This window comes from Pygocentrus nattereri, chromosome 3, assembly GCF_015220715.1.
Source record: "Pygocentrus nattereri isolate fPygNat1 chromosome 3, fPygNat1.pri, whole genome shotgun sequence".
Classification (NCBI taxonomy): Eukaryota; Metazoa; Chordata; class Actinopteri; order Characiformes; family Serrasalmidae; genus Pygocentrus; species Pygocentrus nattereri.
In genome coordinates, this window is record NC_051213.1 from 28,403,541 (window position 1) to 28,420,955 (window position 17,415).

At 41.1% G+C, this 17,415-nt stretch overlaps 1 protein-coding gene across 2 annotated transcripts in view; it reads left to right on the forward strand.

Moving 5' to 3' along the window:
- Positions 1-17,415, forward strand: part of rprd2b (regulation of nuclear pre-mRNA domain containing 2b) — a 25,820-nt gene continuing 8,405 nt past the window's right edge. The window contains exons 1-9 of one of the 2 annotated variants that reach the window (XM_017710317.2): positions 1-260; positions 11,594-11,723; positions 12,434-12,564; positions 15,478-15,524; positions 15,619-15,745; positions 15,857-16,032; positions 16,118-16,397; positions 16,504-16,782; positions 17,167-17,370. In XM_017710317.2, coding sequence (XP_017565806.1) covers positions 41-260; positions 11,594-11,723; positions 12,434-12,564; positions 15,478-15,524; positions 15,619-15,745; positions 15,857-16,032; positions 16,118-16,397; positions 16,504-16,782; positions 17,167-17,370 — 1,594 coding nt within the window. In that variant the 5' untranslated portion in view covers positions 1-40. The remainder of the gene's footprint in view (positions 261-11,593; positions 11,724-12,433; positions 12,565-15,477; positions 15,525-15,618; positions 15,746-15,856; positions 16,033-16,117; positions 16,398-16,503; positions 16,783-17,166; positions 17,371-17,415) is intronic. The other variant, XM_037537055.1, reaches the window with a different exon arrangement.

Genomic DNA, 17,415 nt, shown 5'->3' on the forward strand with positions numbered 1-17,415 from the left:
ATGAAGCGGCCGAGCTCTGAGTGGGGAAGGTGAAGGAAAGATGGCGGCCGGAGCTGAAGCGGGCCATGGCCGCAGCAGCAGCAGCAGCACCAGCAGCTCCAGCAGCTCCTCCTCGGCCGCGCTGGAGGCCACGCTGGACCGCCGCTTCCAGGGCGTCACCAACACCATGGAGTCCATCCAGGGCCTCAGCTCCTGGTGCATCGAGAACAAGAAGCACCACAGCCTGGTCGTGCGCTACTGGATGAAGTGGCTCAAGAAGTGTGAGTGTTTTGTTTTCGCTGCTTTGCTTCGCACAGGCTCCGCTCCGACTCGCCTTTCTGCCGTTTATTCCTGCAGAAATGAAGCCTCGTTCAAGCAGTTTAAGCTCTAGCGCCGAGCTGCGAGCACTTTAATCACTTATGTGAGTCCGTGCTGGTGTAGCTGCTAGCATATTGTTGCTGTTCTGCTGCTGCTGCTGTTCAGGCCTGGTTTAAGATTCAGGGAAACACGACCTGCGAGCACCGCGCACCGCGAAGTTACATTAGCGGTGCTGAAAATGGTCGGAACCCACTTAAATGCAGATATCTGATCACAAGCAAGTGTTAGTTATGAGGGCTTGGCGTGTAACTCTGCATTAGTCTTTATAGTGAGTTTAAAGGGGAAATCCACCGATTTCTCAATTTCTTTTGATTCAGTGGTTGAGATGTGAACAGTCATTCAGAGTAGTTTGATGTGAAATGGCTCATTTGTAGAGAAACTTCTAGAACTCCAGCTTTCCTTACAGAGGTGTTGATGGGAACCATGGTCAATTTGAGAGAGAAAAAAAATTCTTTGGGGACCTTTTTGGCTTTAGGGAGTTTGGGAGGTACTTCATGAAGCCGAGTTGTAGTTTAGTGAACTGTGGGGCTGGTTGGGTCCTTAAATGGGCCAAACTCCTTCAGTCTACCTTCAGTTTGACCTTTTAAACTCTGTCAGACACAGGAGGGTCAGTGTCCAGCACAGAATCTGTGAATAAATGTGCTGTTCTGTTAACGATGTCCCTTATTATCTGTTAATGTCCCTTGCCCAATATCAAGTAGGGGAGTCCACAATCTCATTTTGTAGGCTTATAACTGTGGGGTTCTGTGTTCACTGCGGTTTTGAGATATTGATCCACCATATGTCAGAACTGCAGTGAACGCAGATGAAACCTTAATTAGCTCTTATATTAGTACAGTTATCTGTAATACCCTAAAACACTGTTGTTGCCCGGAGATGCTTTTGCCCCAACATTAGAATCCTAGGAAAAATCCTTCTCTTTTCTGCAGTGGAACAAGTGCAGAGAGAACCTTAATTCTGAGAGCTCTTATTCCATTTAGAATGATGAGGTTCTGTCTGCCTATGAACCCAAACTACAATGAATGCTTCACCAGACCGTTACAGGTGCAGACTCTGTTGACGTGAAAGTATAAGGCAGCTGTTTTACTGTAATACAATGTAGAGCACTCATTTTATGTTGAAGTATTTGGTCATTTTCTTATCAATATTATACACAGATTCAAATGTGATGCTATGCAGGTTCTTAGGTTGGCTTCAAGTATTTAAGTAGTTGTATTTAAGTAGTCATTTTACTTCATTCCTCATTCATCCTGTCCTAAAAGCACTGCAAGCTCTCCTTAAGTACTTATTTCTGCCTTTTGTGTCGTGAACGACCCTGTCATTCAGTACTGTAACTAACATGAGCTATAGACGACTGTACAGCTCTTCAGGTTAAAGTTGTGTGTTGAAGGGTGGGGAAATAGCAAATTAAAGTTTAGTAAAATAACAATGTCTCTTATTTGCTGTGATCCAGCTTAGAATGATTACTTTAACGAGAATGATTTATGTTGTAGCTGCTGTGCTTCTGGATACGTGCTTTACCAGAAGTCCTACATCAGCCTAATGCACCACCAAAAGCCTTTAAAAACCATCAGCACTACAAAGACCACAATCCCCGCAATGCACCACTGTGTCTAATTGTCAGTAAGGACCCTGAGAGTAATGCAACTATGGTGAATCAGCAATTCCTTTAACTGGTGTAAAAGAATGAGAAAATCAGTATAAAAAGGGCAGCAGGGAGCAGGAATAGTGCGTAAGGGTGTTGTGGCTAATGAAAGAGAGCATACACACATTTTTGTGCAAACTTTTTATATTCCAAGTTGTAAACATGACATCCCTAAGTGAATTCAGAGAGAATTTCTGAAGTTATCTGGACAAATTGAAATGTTTTGAGTTGAGCCTTGAACACTTAAGGCACTTTTTTTTTTTTTTTTTTTTTTTTTCCTTCTTTTTTAAATTTCTGCAAATTTCTCCCAAACTCAGTGACTGACTTCTTTAAAGTGTTGGTGATGGAAACCAGGGCTCATGATGTCTATACCACAAATATAACCTTTTTATTTACTGTTCAAAACCACCAGTGACCCTGCACACGTCCTCACGTTTCTAACATGTAGTACCAATAACGCTATTTTATTTAATAATTTCTTTTATTTCGTCAACACCCTGCATGCATCCCTCTGCTGTATATAGATTACAGAAAATGTTTCAGATCAAAGTAATACTTCAGAACTATTTTAAAACAATGTCTGTCATCAGGCAGCGCAGTAATGATGATGCCATATACAATAACTTTCTGTCTGGGTGCTTTTAGATGTTAAACACTTCAGATGTTTGGTTCCTATCACCACCATTGTGAACAATTCTGACTCAGCTTCCCTAGAACGGAGCATTTCACACCAAACCATTTCTTTATGCAGCAGTTATGGAAAATAGATGGAATTCACCTTTTTAAAGCTGTTATAAAGCTATTCTGCCTTTATCAGTTTCAAGGCAGAAAAAAGCCAGTTGGTTGGCTTGTACCATCTTTCACTAGCAATAAGTGCACACTAGATAAACTTTCTTGACTTATGTTCCTGAGAGCATATGCAGCTTTTAGTTCTTTGTCAATTAAAAGGTTTGTTGCTGTTTGTAGGCCAGAGCAGCAGACGTTGTGTTGCTGTACATGGCGTTGTTTTAGTTTTCCTTCTGCAATAATGAAATAATCACCAGCACAAGTTCATGATTTATGTTTTGTTATTTAGCCATGCAGTTGAATTATTCTTCTTGGATTTTGCTGGGACAGTCTAGCATATGTATGGTAAAAATGATTGATGCATTGATACCATTTATTTCAGACATCTTTTAGTCCTCACTGATGCCGTAACAAATTAGTTAGATTATATTAGATAAGGCTTTATTGTCATTCACATCACACGTGGTACAGTATATAATTCAAATGTAGCTGACTTTAAATGATGAGCATTTATTAGCATCAATAGCTGCCAAAATATGGCAAAAAGAAATGGACAGACGGAAGACGCATCCTTCAACCATGTTAGGAGTGGTAGTGTTGGGTATTTTGTAAATAATAACTTAAAAATCCCCATCATTTCTCCTCTTAGACTAAATAAGCCTGGCAACATTAATGTAAGTGATGCCTGCTTTTGCTGCAGTACTGTAAAGGCCGGTACTGTCAGGCAAGCATCACTATTAGCCAACATTTAATGTTACGGCACTTGAATGGTGTAGGCTAAGCTGTTGACATATTGAATAGTTGATTTATTTATGAAACGCTGTGGCAGTTCTAGCGAGTAAAGAAACAGCGGTGTTATCTTTTCTCCCTAGCTTGTCACTTCTTCTAAACAAATTTGTGTCAACATCGCTTACAGCAGCTTATAACGCTGTTCATTGCTAACATGGGTTACCCACAAAGCTAATGCAGTGCTTATTAGTAGAAAACAACTAACGTTAATGAGCAGTTAAACTATAGCATTTAACTTATTATACCTAAATGACGAAGCTGAAGCTTCCAATTTGCCAGCTTCTTGGAATTTTCCTGTTCCGCCTTAAATGGTGCAGCAATTCCATTCTGGTACCTCACACTATGTTCACGTGTCCAACATATGCAGTAGCCATGTACTGTTTGCTCAATCTGTGAGGAATGAAGGAGATTGCACTTGAAGACATTCATCCAGTTTGTGCTTCGTCTTAGGTAGAGCTTCATCTCCAAAATCAGTTTGGACTGAGTTATGGAGATCTGAGCTTTAAGGCAGCGCTTAAGCTCCTGAAGTGAGGTGGAGAAACTCCTTCCTTGTCCTTCTGTCCTCCTTTTGCTTTTCCAAATCCTGCATACTGTAACAGTTTGCTCATTTTGGAAAAAGCAAAGGACCTGCTCATACATATTCCACACGTCCTTTTTCATGGTATGACCAGTTTCATGAATCGTGTGTTCTATTGCTTTTACAAAAGTTAAATAAATAAATTGCGACCTCAGAGTAACAAGCTACACTCACTCGCTGAACAGCTAGCAGTTCTTTCTCCAGCAGCTCCTTACACAGGTCACTAAATTCCCAAACTGTCAGTTGTAGTCTCATCTTCAGAGTATGACTAAATCAGCTGTCAGTCACATGTCATTTTAAAAGCATCTATTTTTTGTTTCTGCGCAAAGTAAGAAGTAAAAATGTTCAAATGGTTTGAGCATCTACAGCTGTCAGTTGTTGCTTAGCAACAGCATCTCAGCAGGGTGATAGTGTTTGTGAAAAACCTGTGATGTCATGGCGAAATATCAGCACGGTTAGAATGCCTCTCAACCAATCAGCTTGCGTGGCCGGAACAAATTGTTGTATGAAGCGAGCTGTACGCTGTGTGATTTCAGAAATCTTGCTCTTTGGTGACTAAGTAGTGAGTAGACCATTGGATGCATGAAGGTAGTATGTCTGTGCCGTGTGTGAAACGGGGCCTCTGCAGACAGCTCTGTCCATGAGCAATTCCCAGTCTGTTTGATTGAAAATGACACACTGCATGCCGAGTACTGAGCAAACACACTGAGAAACGAAACACTGCTGCTAACACTGTGCACCAAAGCTAAAAGGCAGGCAGTCAACACGCTCTCTCTACAGCATATTGTACAAAAATTATAAGCTTTCATCATATGCATTGCACTCCACCAGTTTGAGCATGTGGTGTGGTTGTTGTGCTGCTGTTTGTCTCCAGCTGCAGTAAAACTGGCGTTCTGTGCGCAAACTCTGAATGGGAGCAGCAAACGCTTTAACTGTGTGATTTAGGATGGCAAGAGTGACCATATGTTTTCAATATTTCTGTAACTTGCAGTTGACCTGCATTAAGTAGGTGGTTTAGCATGTTTTTGTGTGTTGGGCTTGATGAACTGATGCTCTCAGGGTTATAGTGGTTAACATTTTTCCACGTTAAACTGCTGAGAAAGTTGAATGTGTAGGAGGTGTGTGACTGAGTGCTGGTTACATGCCTGTCTGCTTTGATCATGCATTCATTCACATATTCATTCACCTGAAAGGTGGGCGATACTATGACACCTTGAACATTTTCCAGACATTTCTTTCATGTGTGTTTAAAGTTCCTTTAGGACAAAATGACAGCATATGGATATAATATTTAAGTGATTGATGATTTATTTTTCAGGATAGTGATTTTAAAAGCTGTTTGTACCGCAGACTGTTCTGCAGGATGATCTTCAAATCACCTTTTAGCTCACTTTGGTCAGCTTTTATGCAGCAGGTCATTTTAATTCAACCCATGCCCACATTAATTTTGTCTTGTGTTTTGCTGGCTAGAAAAAAAACTCTGGTTATAATAACTAGGATTACTAAAGTAATATGTGCTTCTGCTGAGAAACTACTGTTGTGGTTGAGTAGATTGAGTATGCATGTGCAGGGAGGTCATGACCTCAGCCGTGTCGTTTGTGGTTAAAACAGTTCTTGTGGTCTCTGTTATAAATACTTTAACTTTGACTGCGGAAAGCAAAAGTTTTTCTGCCACTCATTAGTCAAAACCTCTTTATTGTCCCACAGCAACATTTCATTACCAGTCATTTCAGGGTTCCCACATGTTAATGATTATTGTGTAACTGTAGTGGTTATATATATAAATAATGAGAGTTAAGTCAAACTTTCAGTGTTGCACGTGGGAACAGGCGGCAAACCAGCCACTGCAGGCAGGAGCAGGCGAAAGTAGCCGTGAAGAGAAATCCCACAAATTACTGAATAGCCCAAATGAAGTAGAATGATCACCGAATCGTATAAATGGTGTAAAAGGATAGCAATAAAACAACTAAAATGAATGAAGTCATTCTAAAGAACACACACATTCTTGTAGCTTATAGAGAGCCTTCAATCCCACAGCGACAGACTGCAGCCACAGTCCAGCAAAACACCAGAAATAACCATTCTGTCATTTAATTCCTGCTTTGTGTTTTTTTTTTTTTTGCTAATAAATGATGTTTGGTGTAGTTACTTCACAGTGAGTGTGATGACCATGACTGCTGTGTTATTTTAGCATTATTTATGTATTTGTGAATCGACTGTCAGATATTCGATGTGAGTTCGCTTTGACGGAACTGTACAGGTGGGAGAGGGTAAAAACGTTTTGGTTGCGGGTGGGACTGGGATAAATAATTTCGATTTTCTGCAGGAGCGGAATGAAATCTTGCGGGAACAGGACTGAAAAATCAGTTCCAAAGAACAGAATAACCCACAACACCTTTCAAGTTTGCAGATGTTAGTGCTAACTAGCCTAGCAGTTTCCTCTATGACTAACTGATTGAGCCTTCCTGGTGATGAAACTCTACTGCTTAAATATCTAACGTTAGTTTACCGTGTTAATGTAAAGATGGACATTCTGACATTAGACAGTCTGTAAACTGACATGCTGAGAAAAGAAGCCTGTTTCAGTGACCGACACAGAGATTCTGTTGGTAGAAACAAGAAAAGACTGACAGAAGTCTTCACCCCCAGAACAACAAAGACATGTTGGCTTTATGTAAACATTACCATCTTCCAACTATCTTACATCAGCCATAACTTGTCTGGCAGTAATCTGAGGTATTTTCCACCCTTCGCTGTGTTTAGCCAGTGGTATGTTATTTCTCTCGACATAGTACTGCAGATTTCATGCCTCAGACACCCGATTGGTTCATGAATGGCTCAGATATCAGTTAAATAGCTTCATCAGGTGTTTTAAGATGAGGAACAGCTGAAACCATCTGGAGATGTATGTCAGAAGCAGGGTTAGGAGACACTGATGAAAAAGCAGAAAGTTTGCCTGGTTGGCTCTTTAGCAAACACTGCTAGATATTAAAGGACAGTATACCTGCTTATCGAATATACTGATTGAAATTCTTCTAAAGATATTAGTTGTCTGTACAATTATACTGGTATGCAAATAAATAGACATGCGACAAAACGGTGCAAAACTCACTGATTACCTCACCTCTGCACCGTTTCTATTGGGCTTGAAGCCACTGTGGGCTTTACATACTGGCATTTATCTCATTAGGGTTAGAAAACGGTCCATCTATACATTGTTAATTTCTGTTTTTGCCAATTTACCCAATGAAATATTTTAGATTTACTTCAGTTGTTAAATATGCTTTTTGCCCATACTGCCCTCTGCTACTGCAAAGCTTGTTAGCACTAGCATCTGCAGACCCAAAAGGTTGGCACTGGTAGGCCTAATACTGCAGGTTCCAATATATATATATATATATATATATATATATATATATATATATATATATATATATATATACACATACATACATACATACATACATACATACTTATTTATTTATTTATTTATTTATTTATTTATTTATATATATATATATATATATATATATATATATATATATATATATATATATATATATAAATTTGTACACAGAGCAGGGCCCTGTTAGTCATTTCACCAATATAGAGTACAGGTGATCGCCCTCTGAGGAGTCCCACCCCCTTATGAAATGTCAGAACCAAAAGAAAGATTTAAGAAACAAACAAAAATATTTTAACTAAAGAAAATGAAAGCAAAGACTGGAAAAATGAGTAATTTATATGAAAATTAATAGTAATCTATTCGAAAAGGTCGTTTTGATGTAACATGTTATTTGTAACATTTTTGGATTTTGGATATTTAGTTTGAAACTTTTGGTACAAAATTAATATATATAATAGTGGAAATGTGGCTTGTTTCTCTGTACCGTTGTCTCTTCTGTCACCTCCTCAATGAATAATTAGAAATGATATGGGTTTTTTTTTTTGGTCACTTCAGAATCAAATATGGCTGTCAAAGATGGATGGCTTCTAAATTAAACAAAATGATGTGTATATACGTCAGACATATGTCGATATGCTGCGTTTAAATGTTGGCAGTGGAGGGAGGACAGATGTTCCTCATACAGATTTACAACACCAGCATGTCTGATATTAAAAAACATGGTAACGCTATAATTGATGCACATACATGCCAACATAAGGTGAGTACGGGCCAACTGACCCTATAGGGCCTTTTTTCCCTTCAAAGGTCTGACAACTTGGCCCTTTTGACATTTTAAAAGTTAGCCAAATTTCCCTTTAAGACATACATGTTGCTTTTGCATGTCGTCTGTCTGTATATTTAATAAACACCTTTTGGTAATTTTTCTTAATCGCAACTAAATTTCGCTCAACTTTTAATCTTAGCACAGTTTTTCTACAGAATTTCACTAAAAGATCTTTTACTTTCCTGATATTTAATGCCATGTTGTAGCCATCATGTGTGTAATTCATAAGCTTTCTCTATATGAGCATTTGTTGATTAGTCATCGTTGCAGGTCTTCTCAGTGCTGATGTTTTGCCACATTTGAGCCAAAAACATCAACTTTAAAATTTTTTAGACCGTGTTTCCTTCAAACACCATTGGCATAAAATTACAGTATGTGAAAAGAGAATTTTCGCTGGCACAAATGGATTTGCAAGCAGGATGTTTTTGAGGGTTTTGAGTTTGACTGTCTTTATATCTTGTCATTTAGTCATCTTGCTACTGCGGTCCTATTGATATTTCCATGATCATAGCAAGTGACGGAAGTATGTTGATCCTATACTTGCTGCCGGTCTTCTTAAAGTCTGCACACAATTGCATTTATGTTGACTAAACTCACCATGTTACTCAAGGCTCTCTGTGGATGCTGAAGCAACTGCCGCTAGATGAAGGTTATTCATAAAAATCACTTGGTAGGCATTTGCTTTTGCTTGGTTTTTCTTCTTATTAGCTTGTTACTATTACTGATTTAAAAAGCTGTTAGCATGGAGTGCCATGGTATGTAGACACCTTTCTCTATTAATAATGGACTGGTGAGATGGAAATCTGAAAAGAGGATGAGAGCTTTGGGGTTCCTGAGATCATATTCTAAGATATGCATGGTTCAGCAGCAGGGTTTGGTGCGATAATCTGGATTCAGAGTTCTGATTGGTTCCAAGTGGTCTGGGTTCATTTGCTTTGTTCATACAAAAATGCATCATATGATTCTGATATTGTGGTATATTTTGAAAGTAATGTAATATTGGATTGTATTTAGTTTGCCAAGCACTAAAGTGAAGGATTGCAGTAAAAGTGTGAGGGTTAGTTGAGTGAGTGGTCATTCAGTGGGGTGGGACACTTGCTCAGTGTAACATAGCATCGAGCAGCAAAATGCCACAAGTTTAAAAAAAAAAAAAAAAAAGACCTGCTTGCTGAGACCATTCTAGCGGCTTGAAAACTTTGCTTAGATGGTGTCTGTTGTCCAGCTGCTGTGATGAAGCTCCTTGTATCCACTGTTTATACAGTAACATTACCTTTGGTAGGTTCACGTTGTAAAAGATTATAGTCTTGGGCTTAAAGCTGATGGAATTTGGAACTGGAGCTGGTCTCCAGATGCTGCACTGCGGCTGTCCGCTGCTCCTGTTGTATAGGATGGGTTAAAGGCAGAGGAGTCATTTCATTTCATTTTTCATTTCAGTGTATGCCAGTACTTGTTAATAAATTATAATAATATAGAATTATTATTTAATACATATAAATCTTCTGAATGTAAAGAGCAAATCTTGAATTGGCGCTACTACACTGTATTTGCTCATCTGCACCTCTTTCACAGCACCTCGGATTCCTGTAAAATACATCAAAGCTTATAAAAAATGTTTATCAACAAGTAACTTCTGAAAACACATACTGTTGATTTACAGTGCTTATAAATTAGTGCCATGTGTTTAGTGACTGTGAAGTTGCTTGTCTGTAGGTTGTTGGTGGTCAACAGTCATGGAGAGAAATGATTTGTTAAAGATGCTTTTCTGTTTTAAACAGTGGTTCTCAAACCTGTCCTCAGTGCCACCTAGACAGTCCACTTTTTTGCTCTATCCCTATGTGTTGGGAGTTGGGATAAACCAAAACTTTTAGGCTGCTAAGGAACACCTGAGGACAACTGCTAATCCCTGCCTAACTTAGGAGGTGATCAGAAGTGAGTGGGGGGCATAATGTCAGAAACCTAATCCTATTTCCACATTTCCAGCCTGGAACCATTGTGTATATTTGCACTCCTACACTTGGAGTTTACTCTTCATTTATTATTTGCGTGAAAGACTGCCTTGGAGAAGTGTTTCACTCCAGCCCCTTCTCACACATTCTGGAGAGACGTGCGAGAAAATATCGCTTCGTGTGCATGAATGAAGTATCTTTTACTACCTGTAGTTAAGAGAGAGTCCTTATTAGTGGAATATTCAAATTAGTTTGTTTTGCTCGGTGATTGTAGCCTTTTAGAATTCTGTGTTGGCACAATTACAATTTTTTTATTTAAGTTTTTTTTTTCTTCCTGACATCAGCTGAGTAGGAACAGACCAGGCCATGCCTTTAAAAAAAATGCTGTGACAAATTATGAATGCAGTGGTTTGTATTCAGTGTTTCTCACACTGCATTGCACAAAATACAACTAACAAGACTAATTATACTTATTTTGTAATCAAGCATACAGTTGGGAGGTGCTGATTAAATCCTGATGCTCTCAGTAAAGCATATTGTGACAGTTTATCATGATGACGGTAATTGTCATATTGCCAAGCCCTAGTTTGTAGCATGCCATGATTAGTGCTTTGCTGTCAACATTTGGGTTATGTGTTTGTAAAGCTGCTTTGTGTTGTAGTGTTGTTAATAACTAAGTGGAGATATATGCGCAATGTGCAATCAATGGCATGCCTTACTGGCCTTTTTGTTCACCATAAATTTAAAAAATAAAAACCACAGGTTATTACATAAGTTCCCAAACCTGTGAGCCACAACATGGGTACATATAACAGCCATGATCATGCGCAGAAAAAAAAAAGATAAACATAAACTGGATTTTGTCATTCTTAATTTTAGTGTAATATTAGAATGTGATAGTGGTCATGGGCCGTTTTTTGACATTATAGAAAACAGTATACATTTTTAAAGATTTTTTTTATATATATATATATATATATATATATATATGTGTGTGTGTGTGTGTGTGTGTGTGTGTGTGTGTGTGTGTGTGTGTGTGTGTGTGTGTATATATATATATATATATATATATATAATTTTTTTTTATCACCCTAAAACTTACATTTAAGAAACCTTCTTGCCTCTTTTGCATGAGTGCCACGTGTGGTGTTGCTGCAGTTACACTATCCACCCAATTACAAAGGTAACAGTACACATTGACCTACCAGTGTTTCTTCTTTAAAACATGAGTGTTGAATAACTCTTCTTCCTCTGTGTACAGCGGAGCCCAGTCACAGGCTGAACCTCTTCTACCTCGCTAATGATGTCATTCAGAACTGCAAGAGGAAAAACGCTATCGCTTACCGCAGCGCTTTCGCCGACATCCTACCAGATGCCGCCCTGCTGGTCAGGTGAGCATCTTCCCTAATGTTTGTCTCTCTCTTTTTTTTTTTTTTTTTTTTTTTAAATATGTGCTTATGATATTTGCTGTTCATTTTTGCCATATTCCTATTGCTGAAGTATACAATATGCAAATGTGCCTCTAACAAGTAACTCAGTTTTATTCTGAGCTGTGAAACACTTGACACATCACGAGCATTCTTTAGGTGTTTGGATGAATCAAAGCCTTCACATGATCCAAATGAAAGGAAATAATGCAAGCAAGTTCTTAGCCATGTCACATCAGGATAAGAGTGATGGGGTAGTTAATTAAAAAAGTAATTCATTAATTCACTAATTCAGTTATTTCTCTCAACCTGTAATAGAATCAATGAACTGACTACTTCCTAGAAAGGTAAAAACTTCAGCTCCCATCTAATGCTCAGCTCAGCCAATCAAGGACTTCTAAAGGCAATAATGTGAAGACTAAGTCAGTTAGGGTTAAAGCTTTGTACCACTCTGCTCCCAACACAGCAGGGTAATGTTTCATATTTGCAATTTTTAGCAATATGATTGAGGTATCATATTTTGTGCAGCCCTACTGTGTGAGTGTGAATGAAGATGAGACAATTTAGAGGAAGTATTCTTCACAAAGATCATTTTTGATCCTTGTTCATGTCTGTGAGCCTTTAATCGGCTGAACCTTTCAGTGTTGCATTTTTTAACTGTTTGTATGTTGTAGGGATGCTAAAGTGCGCAAGTCAGTGGAGAGAATATTCAGTATTTGGCAGGAGAGGAGCATTTATCCAGATGAACTGATCACAGAGCTGAAGGCCACTCTACAGAAAAAGGAACAGCCACCACCGCCTTCTGGTAACTACAAGCTATAGTTCACAGCAGCAGAAACAGCAAAACTGTTCTAGTCCTGACTGACTGAAAAAACATTCTTAGTGATTTTAGGTTACTGGACTAGTCAGGATGATTAACAGGCAAACAATTCTGTTTTGTTCAATTCTGGAATTTTGTGTTAATATCATTATCGTTAACCGCTAGTCCAGATAGGGTTGCAGTAGCAGTTGAGAGAGCAGAGAATCCCAGACGACCCTGTCCACTGCAACTTTCTTCAGCTCATTCCTGGGGACCCCAAGCCGCTCCCAGACCAACTTGGAGATGTAATCCCTCCAGCGGGTCCTAGGACGACCTCAGGGTCTTGTCCCGGTCTTGTCCCCATCGGGAGGTGTCCAGGGGGCATCCACATCAGATGCCCGAACCACCTCAGCTGGCTCCTCTAAATACGGAGGAGTAGCGACTCTACTCTGAGCTCCTCCCGGACGACCGAGCTCCTCACTATATCAAATAGTAGTGCACCATCCTCCAGCTCATTTCTGCCGCTTGTATTCGCATTCTCATTCCTTGTCATTACCCACAGCTCATGACCATAGGTCAGGGTCGGGATGTAGACTGACTAGTAAACAGAGAGCTTCGCCTTTTGGCTCAGCTCCCTCTTCACCACTACAGTCCGATACAGTGACTGCATTACTGCTGCCACCTGTCCCAGCCTGCGTCCGATCTCACGATCCCGTTTCCTATCACTCATGAACAAGATCCCAAGACACTTGAACTCCTCCACCTAGGGCAGGTCCTTTCCCCTTACCTGGGGTGGACACGCCATCCTTTTCCAGACTAAGACCATGGACTCAGACTTGGAGGTACTGATCTGCATACCAACCGTTTCACACTCAGCTGCAAACCACTCCAGCAAGTGCTGGAGGCATGCATGTGATTCAGCCAAAAGAACATCATCATCTGCAAATAGCAGAGACACCACCCTCCAGCCTCCACACACAATGCCCTCCTTACCCCTGCTATGCCCTGACACTCTGTCCATGAATATCATGAAGAGGAGTGGAGACAGGGCACAGCCCTGGTGGAGTCCAATGCTAACACTGAAAGAGTCTGACTTAATGCCAAGCATACGAATACAGCTCTCGCTCCGGGAGTACAGAGATTGGATGGCCTGGAGTAATAGCCCCGGCATCCCATACTCCTGGAGGACCTCCCACAAGATATCTTGAGGAACATGGTCAAAAGCCTTCTCCAAGTCCACAAAACGCATGGAGACTGGGTTGGCAAACTCCCATCTTAACAATTAACAATCTGAGGTCCATGCAATATTGCAGAGGCATGTTGGCCACGACAGCTCCACAATATTCAGAGCCTTAAGCATCTCTGGACGAATCTCATCCACCCCTGGTGCCTTGCCACTGAGGAGCTTACCAACTACTTCAGTGACCTCCACCAGGGAAATGGAACTTGACACACCAGAAGCCTCTGGCCCTGACTTCAGTGAGGGAGGCACGTCTCCCGGATTAAGGAGTTCCTCAAAGTGCTCCATCCACTGACGGACAATATCCTCATTTGAGGTCAGAGTTTCTCCACCCTTGCCGAATACAGCTTGGGCGCAGCCACCCCGACCACTCCTGAGTCGCCAGACAGTTGTCCAGAACCTCTTTGAGACCAACAGTCTTTTTCCATGGCCTCACCAGACTCCTCCCATGCCCTGGATTTGCTTCTGTCACTGTTGTGGCTCCCACCTTTTTTGCCTGTCGGTAATTGTCTGCTGAATCGGGAGTCCTTCAGGCCATCCAGTCCCTAAAGGCCTCTTTATTCAGCTTGATGCCCTCCCTCACCACCGGTGTCCACCAGGAGGTTCTTGGGTTACTGCCCCGACAGGCACCCACAAGCTTTTGGCCACAGCTATGCCTGGCAGCTTCCACGATGGAGGTTTTGAACAGGGTCCATTCAGACTCCATGTCCCCTACCTCCTCCGAGAAAAGCTCTCCCGGAGGTGGGAGTTGAAATCATTCCGAACAGGGGCTTCCAACAGTCGTTCCCAGCACACCCTCACTATTCTGGGTCTGACCATCAGACTTCCCTGTCATCTGATCCAACTCGCCACCAGATGGTGTTCAGTTGACGGCTCAGCACCCGAGTGTCCAGAACATATGGTCCCAAGTCAGATGAAACGACAACAAAGTCGATCATTGACCTTTGACCCAAGGAGCTCTGGTACCATGTACACTTATGAACATCCTTGTGTTCGAACTTGGTGTTTGTTATGGACAATCCATGCCTGGCGTAGAGGTCCAATAACAATTCACCATTCAGGTTTAGGTCGGGCAAGCCGTTCTTCCCAGTCACGCCTCTCCTCGTCTACCAATCATTGCCAGCGTGAGCATTGAGTCTCCCAGTAAGACTCTGGAGTCTGTAGGCAAGACCCTTTCCAGAAGCCCGCCCACTCGCTCCAAGAAGGCCGAATACTCTGACCTGTTGTTTGGTGCATAGGCACACACAAGTCAGAGTTTTCCTCTCTCTGCAATTTTAATTCGCATTGAGGCGACCCTCTCGTCCACCAGGACAAACTCCAACTGCAAGGTCGCCAGCCAGGGACTTGTGATTGTGTTAATCTGTGATTCTTAAATATGATTTTAAATCTTTTAAGCTTTTAAATGTGATTTAAGTTCAGTTGAGAGAATGTTTATTATTGATTGGACAGGAGTGAGTAAAAAGCATTGTGTATTACTTAAGCAATATTCATATAGAAATGTAGTTTGCTTAATTGATTTCATATATACAGTACCAAGTAATATAAAATTATAAATATAAAATAATATAGGGCCAGCTATGGAATGGTAAGGAACCCTGGTCTTTCCAAATAAAATAGATTTCTCACCAGTGTTTGTTTTTCGTTTTTTTTTTTGCTTTTCCCCTTCCTCTCATATCTAGTTAACCCCAAAACTGCCCTCAAGTCAAAGATTGTGGCTGAGTTTGCGGTAGGTATCTGTCATACCAAAGCACCAATATTGATATGACTTTTTGTCCCTTTATATTATTAATCATTATTTAATACTGCTTTTCTTCTTTTAGCCACATGCCTTGATCGAGCGTTTGGGGACCTTTAAGCGCTCACTGGAAGAGAGTGAGCTAAGAGAAAAGCAGCTGGCCACTCTCAGAGTGGATGTCTGCAGCACAGAGGCCCTCAAGAGGCTTAAAGGTGATTTAGAACTTTACTGCTTTATATAAGTTTCAGTTTCAATTTTTGGAGAATTCTCCACAATCACTATTCTTTTTCTTTCTTTCTCTCTTCCTATATGACCCGCTGTAGATAAGGCAGGGGGGAATAAGTTTTCTAAGGACTTTGAGGAGGGCAGCATGAAGCTGCAGGAGTTTGTAAAGTTTCTGGAGGGGCAGATGCAAGCAGGACCCCCTCTACTTGAAGCTCTGGAGAATGCAGAAGTCTTCTATGAAATGCAGTACAAAGAGGTCAAGATCGTCACCAATGTAAGTCAGTATTTTTATATGTAGTGTCGGTTATTTAAACAAAGTAATATTGCAGTGCACTTCAAGTGTTCCTGTATCCATTCAGGCCTACAAGACCTTCGCTAATCGGGTATCTAATCTGAAGCGTAAACTGGACGCCATAAAGGCCACGCTGCCAGACTTGGATGACTCCCCTATTCCCTCGCCCTCTGAGGATGCCCCCTCGCCCACAGGCTCGGAGTCACCCTTCCATGGCCTGGGCGCCAGAGCAGGCCAGAGCAGTGTAGACCGAGAGGGAGCAAGAGCTGGAGAGCAGAAGGACAACAGAGACGTGGAGGACATGGACCTGTCTGAAGAGGAGGACGCCACAAACATGGGCATTATCGGTAAGAAGAAAATACTGGAATCCATCTTCTTTGATTTCATGGTTTTACCTGGAGCTTTCATTAAGTCTTATCAAGTGTTGTATTTTACACTTTTACTATCTTTTAGTTGAAGAAAAAAAAGAAAAAACATCCACAGTGGCAGCTTCAAAGGTGACCAACTCAACAGCAGCCAGGTCTTCTCATATTATGGCCGCCTCTGCTTTAGCCCCTCCCACAAAGCCGACGCCTGAGCCTGCAGCCAGTCAGACGCCACCGTCTTCTGCACCTACCCCTACAACACCTGTTCCTGCAAGCCCCGCCCCTCTGCAGGTGAATTTGGCAAATGTGGATCTTGGAAAGATCAGCTCCATCCTCAGCAGCATCACTAATGTGATGAAGAACACGGGTAAGCCACTTTCATTGCTTACTATATGAAGTTTTCTTGAAAAGAAAAATAAATTCCCCTGGATTTGTCTCCACTAAGATGCTGAAGGCACCAACTTTCTGCTTTATTCTCCTTTACATTCAAAGTGAACACCAGAAAAAGTACAATATTGCATCAGTAGTTTGGAAAAAAATCAAATTTCCATACTTTTACACTTTTATAGATAATGCTGCCATATGGTGTCAAACTGTCGATACTACATAACAACTATTACTTACATGGGAATTTTACCGTGTTGTGTTCTGTGTCTGTTGTATCCTCCTTTGCATGGACTTGTCCACCCACGTCTTTTCTTCCACGTTTTTTTTTTTTTTCCCCCCCTGCTTTTTCCTCTTTCCACTGAAGGTGTAAGTCCTGTGTCCCGCCCCTCACCAGGAACACCCACTACACCATCTAGCCACACCCCTTCATCCAAAACTCCTCTTGTGGCACCTGGCGGAACTCCTGCATCCAATCCACTGGCCAGTATCCTGTCCAGAGTAGACATTTCCCCTGAGGGTATCCTCAGTGCCCTCACCAAGACACAGACAAACAGCCCACGGCTACAGGGTGTGATATACACAAACGTGCATACAGATAGAAAGGAGTTTTTAT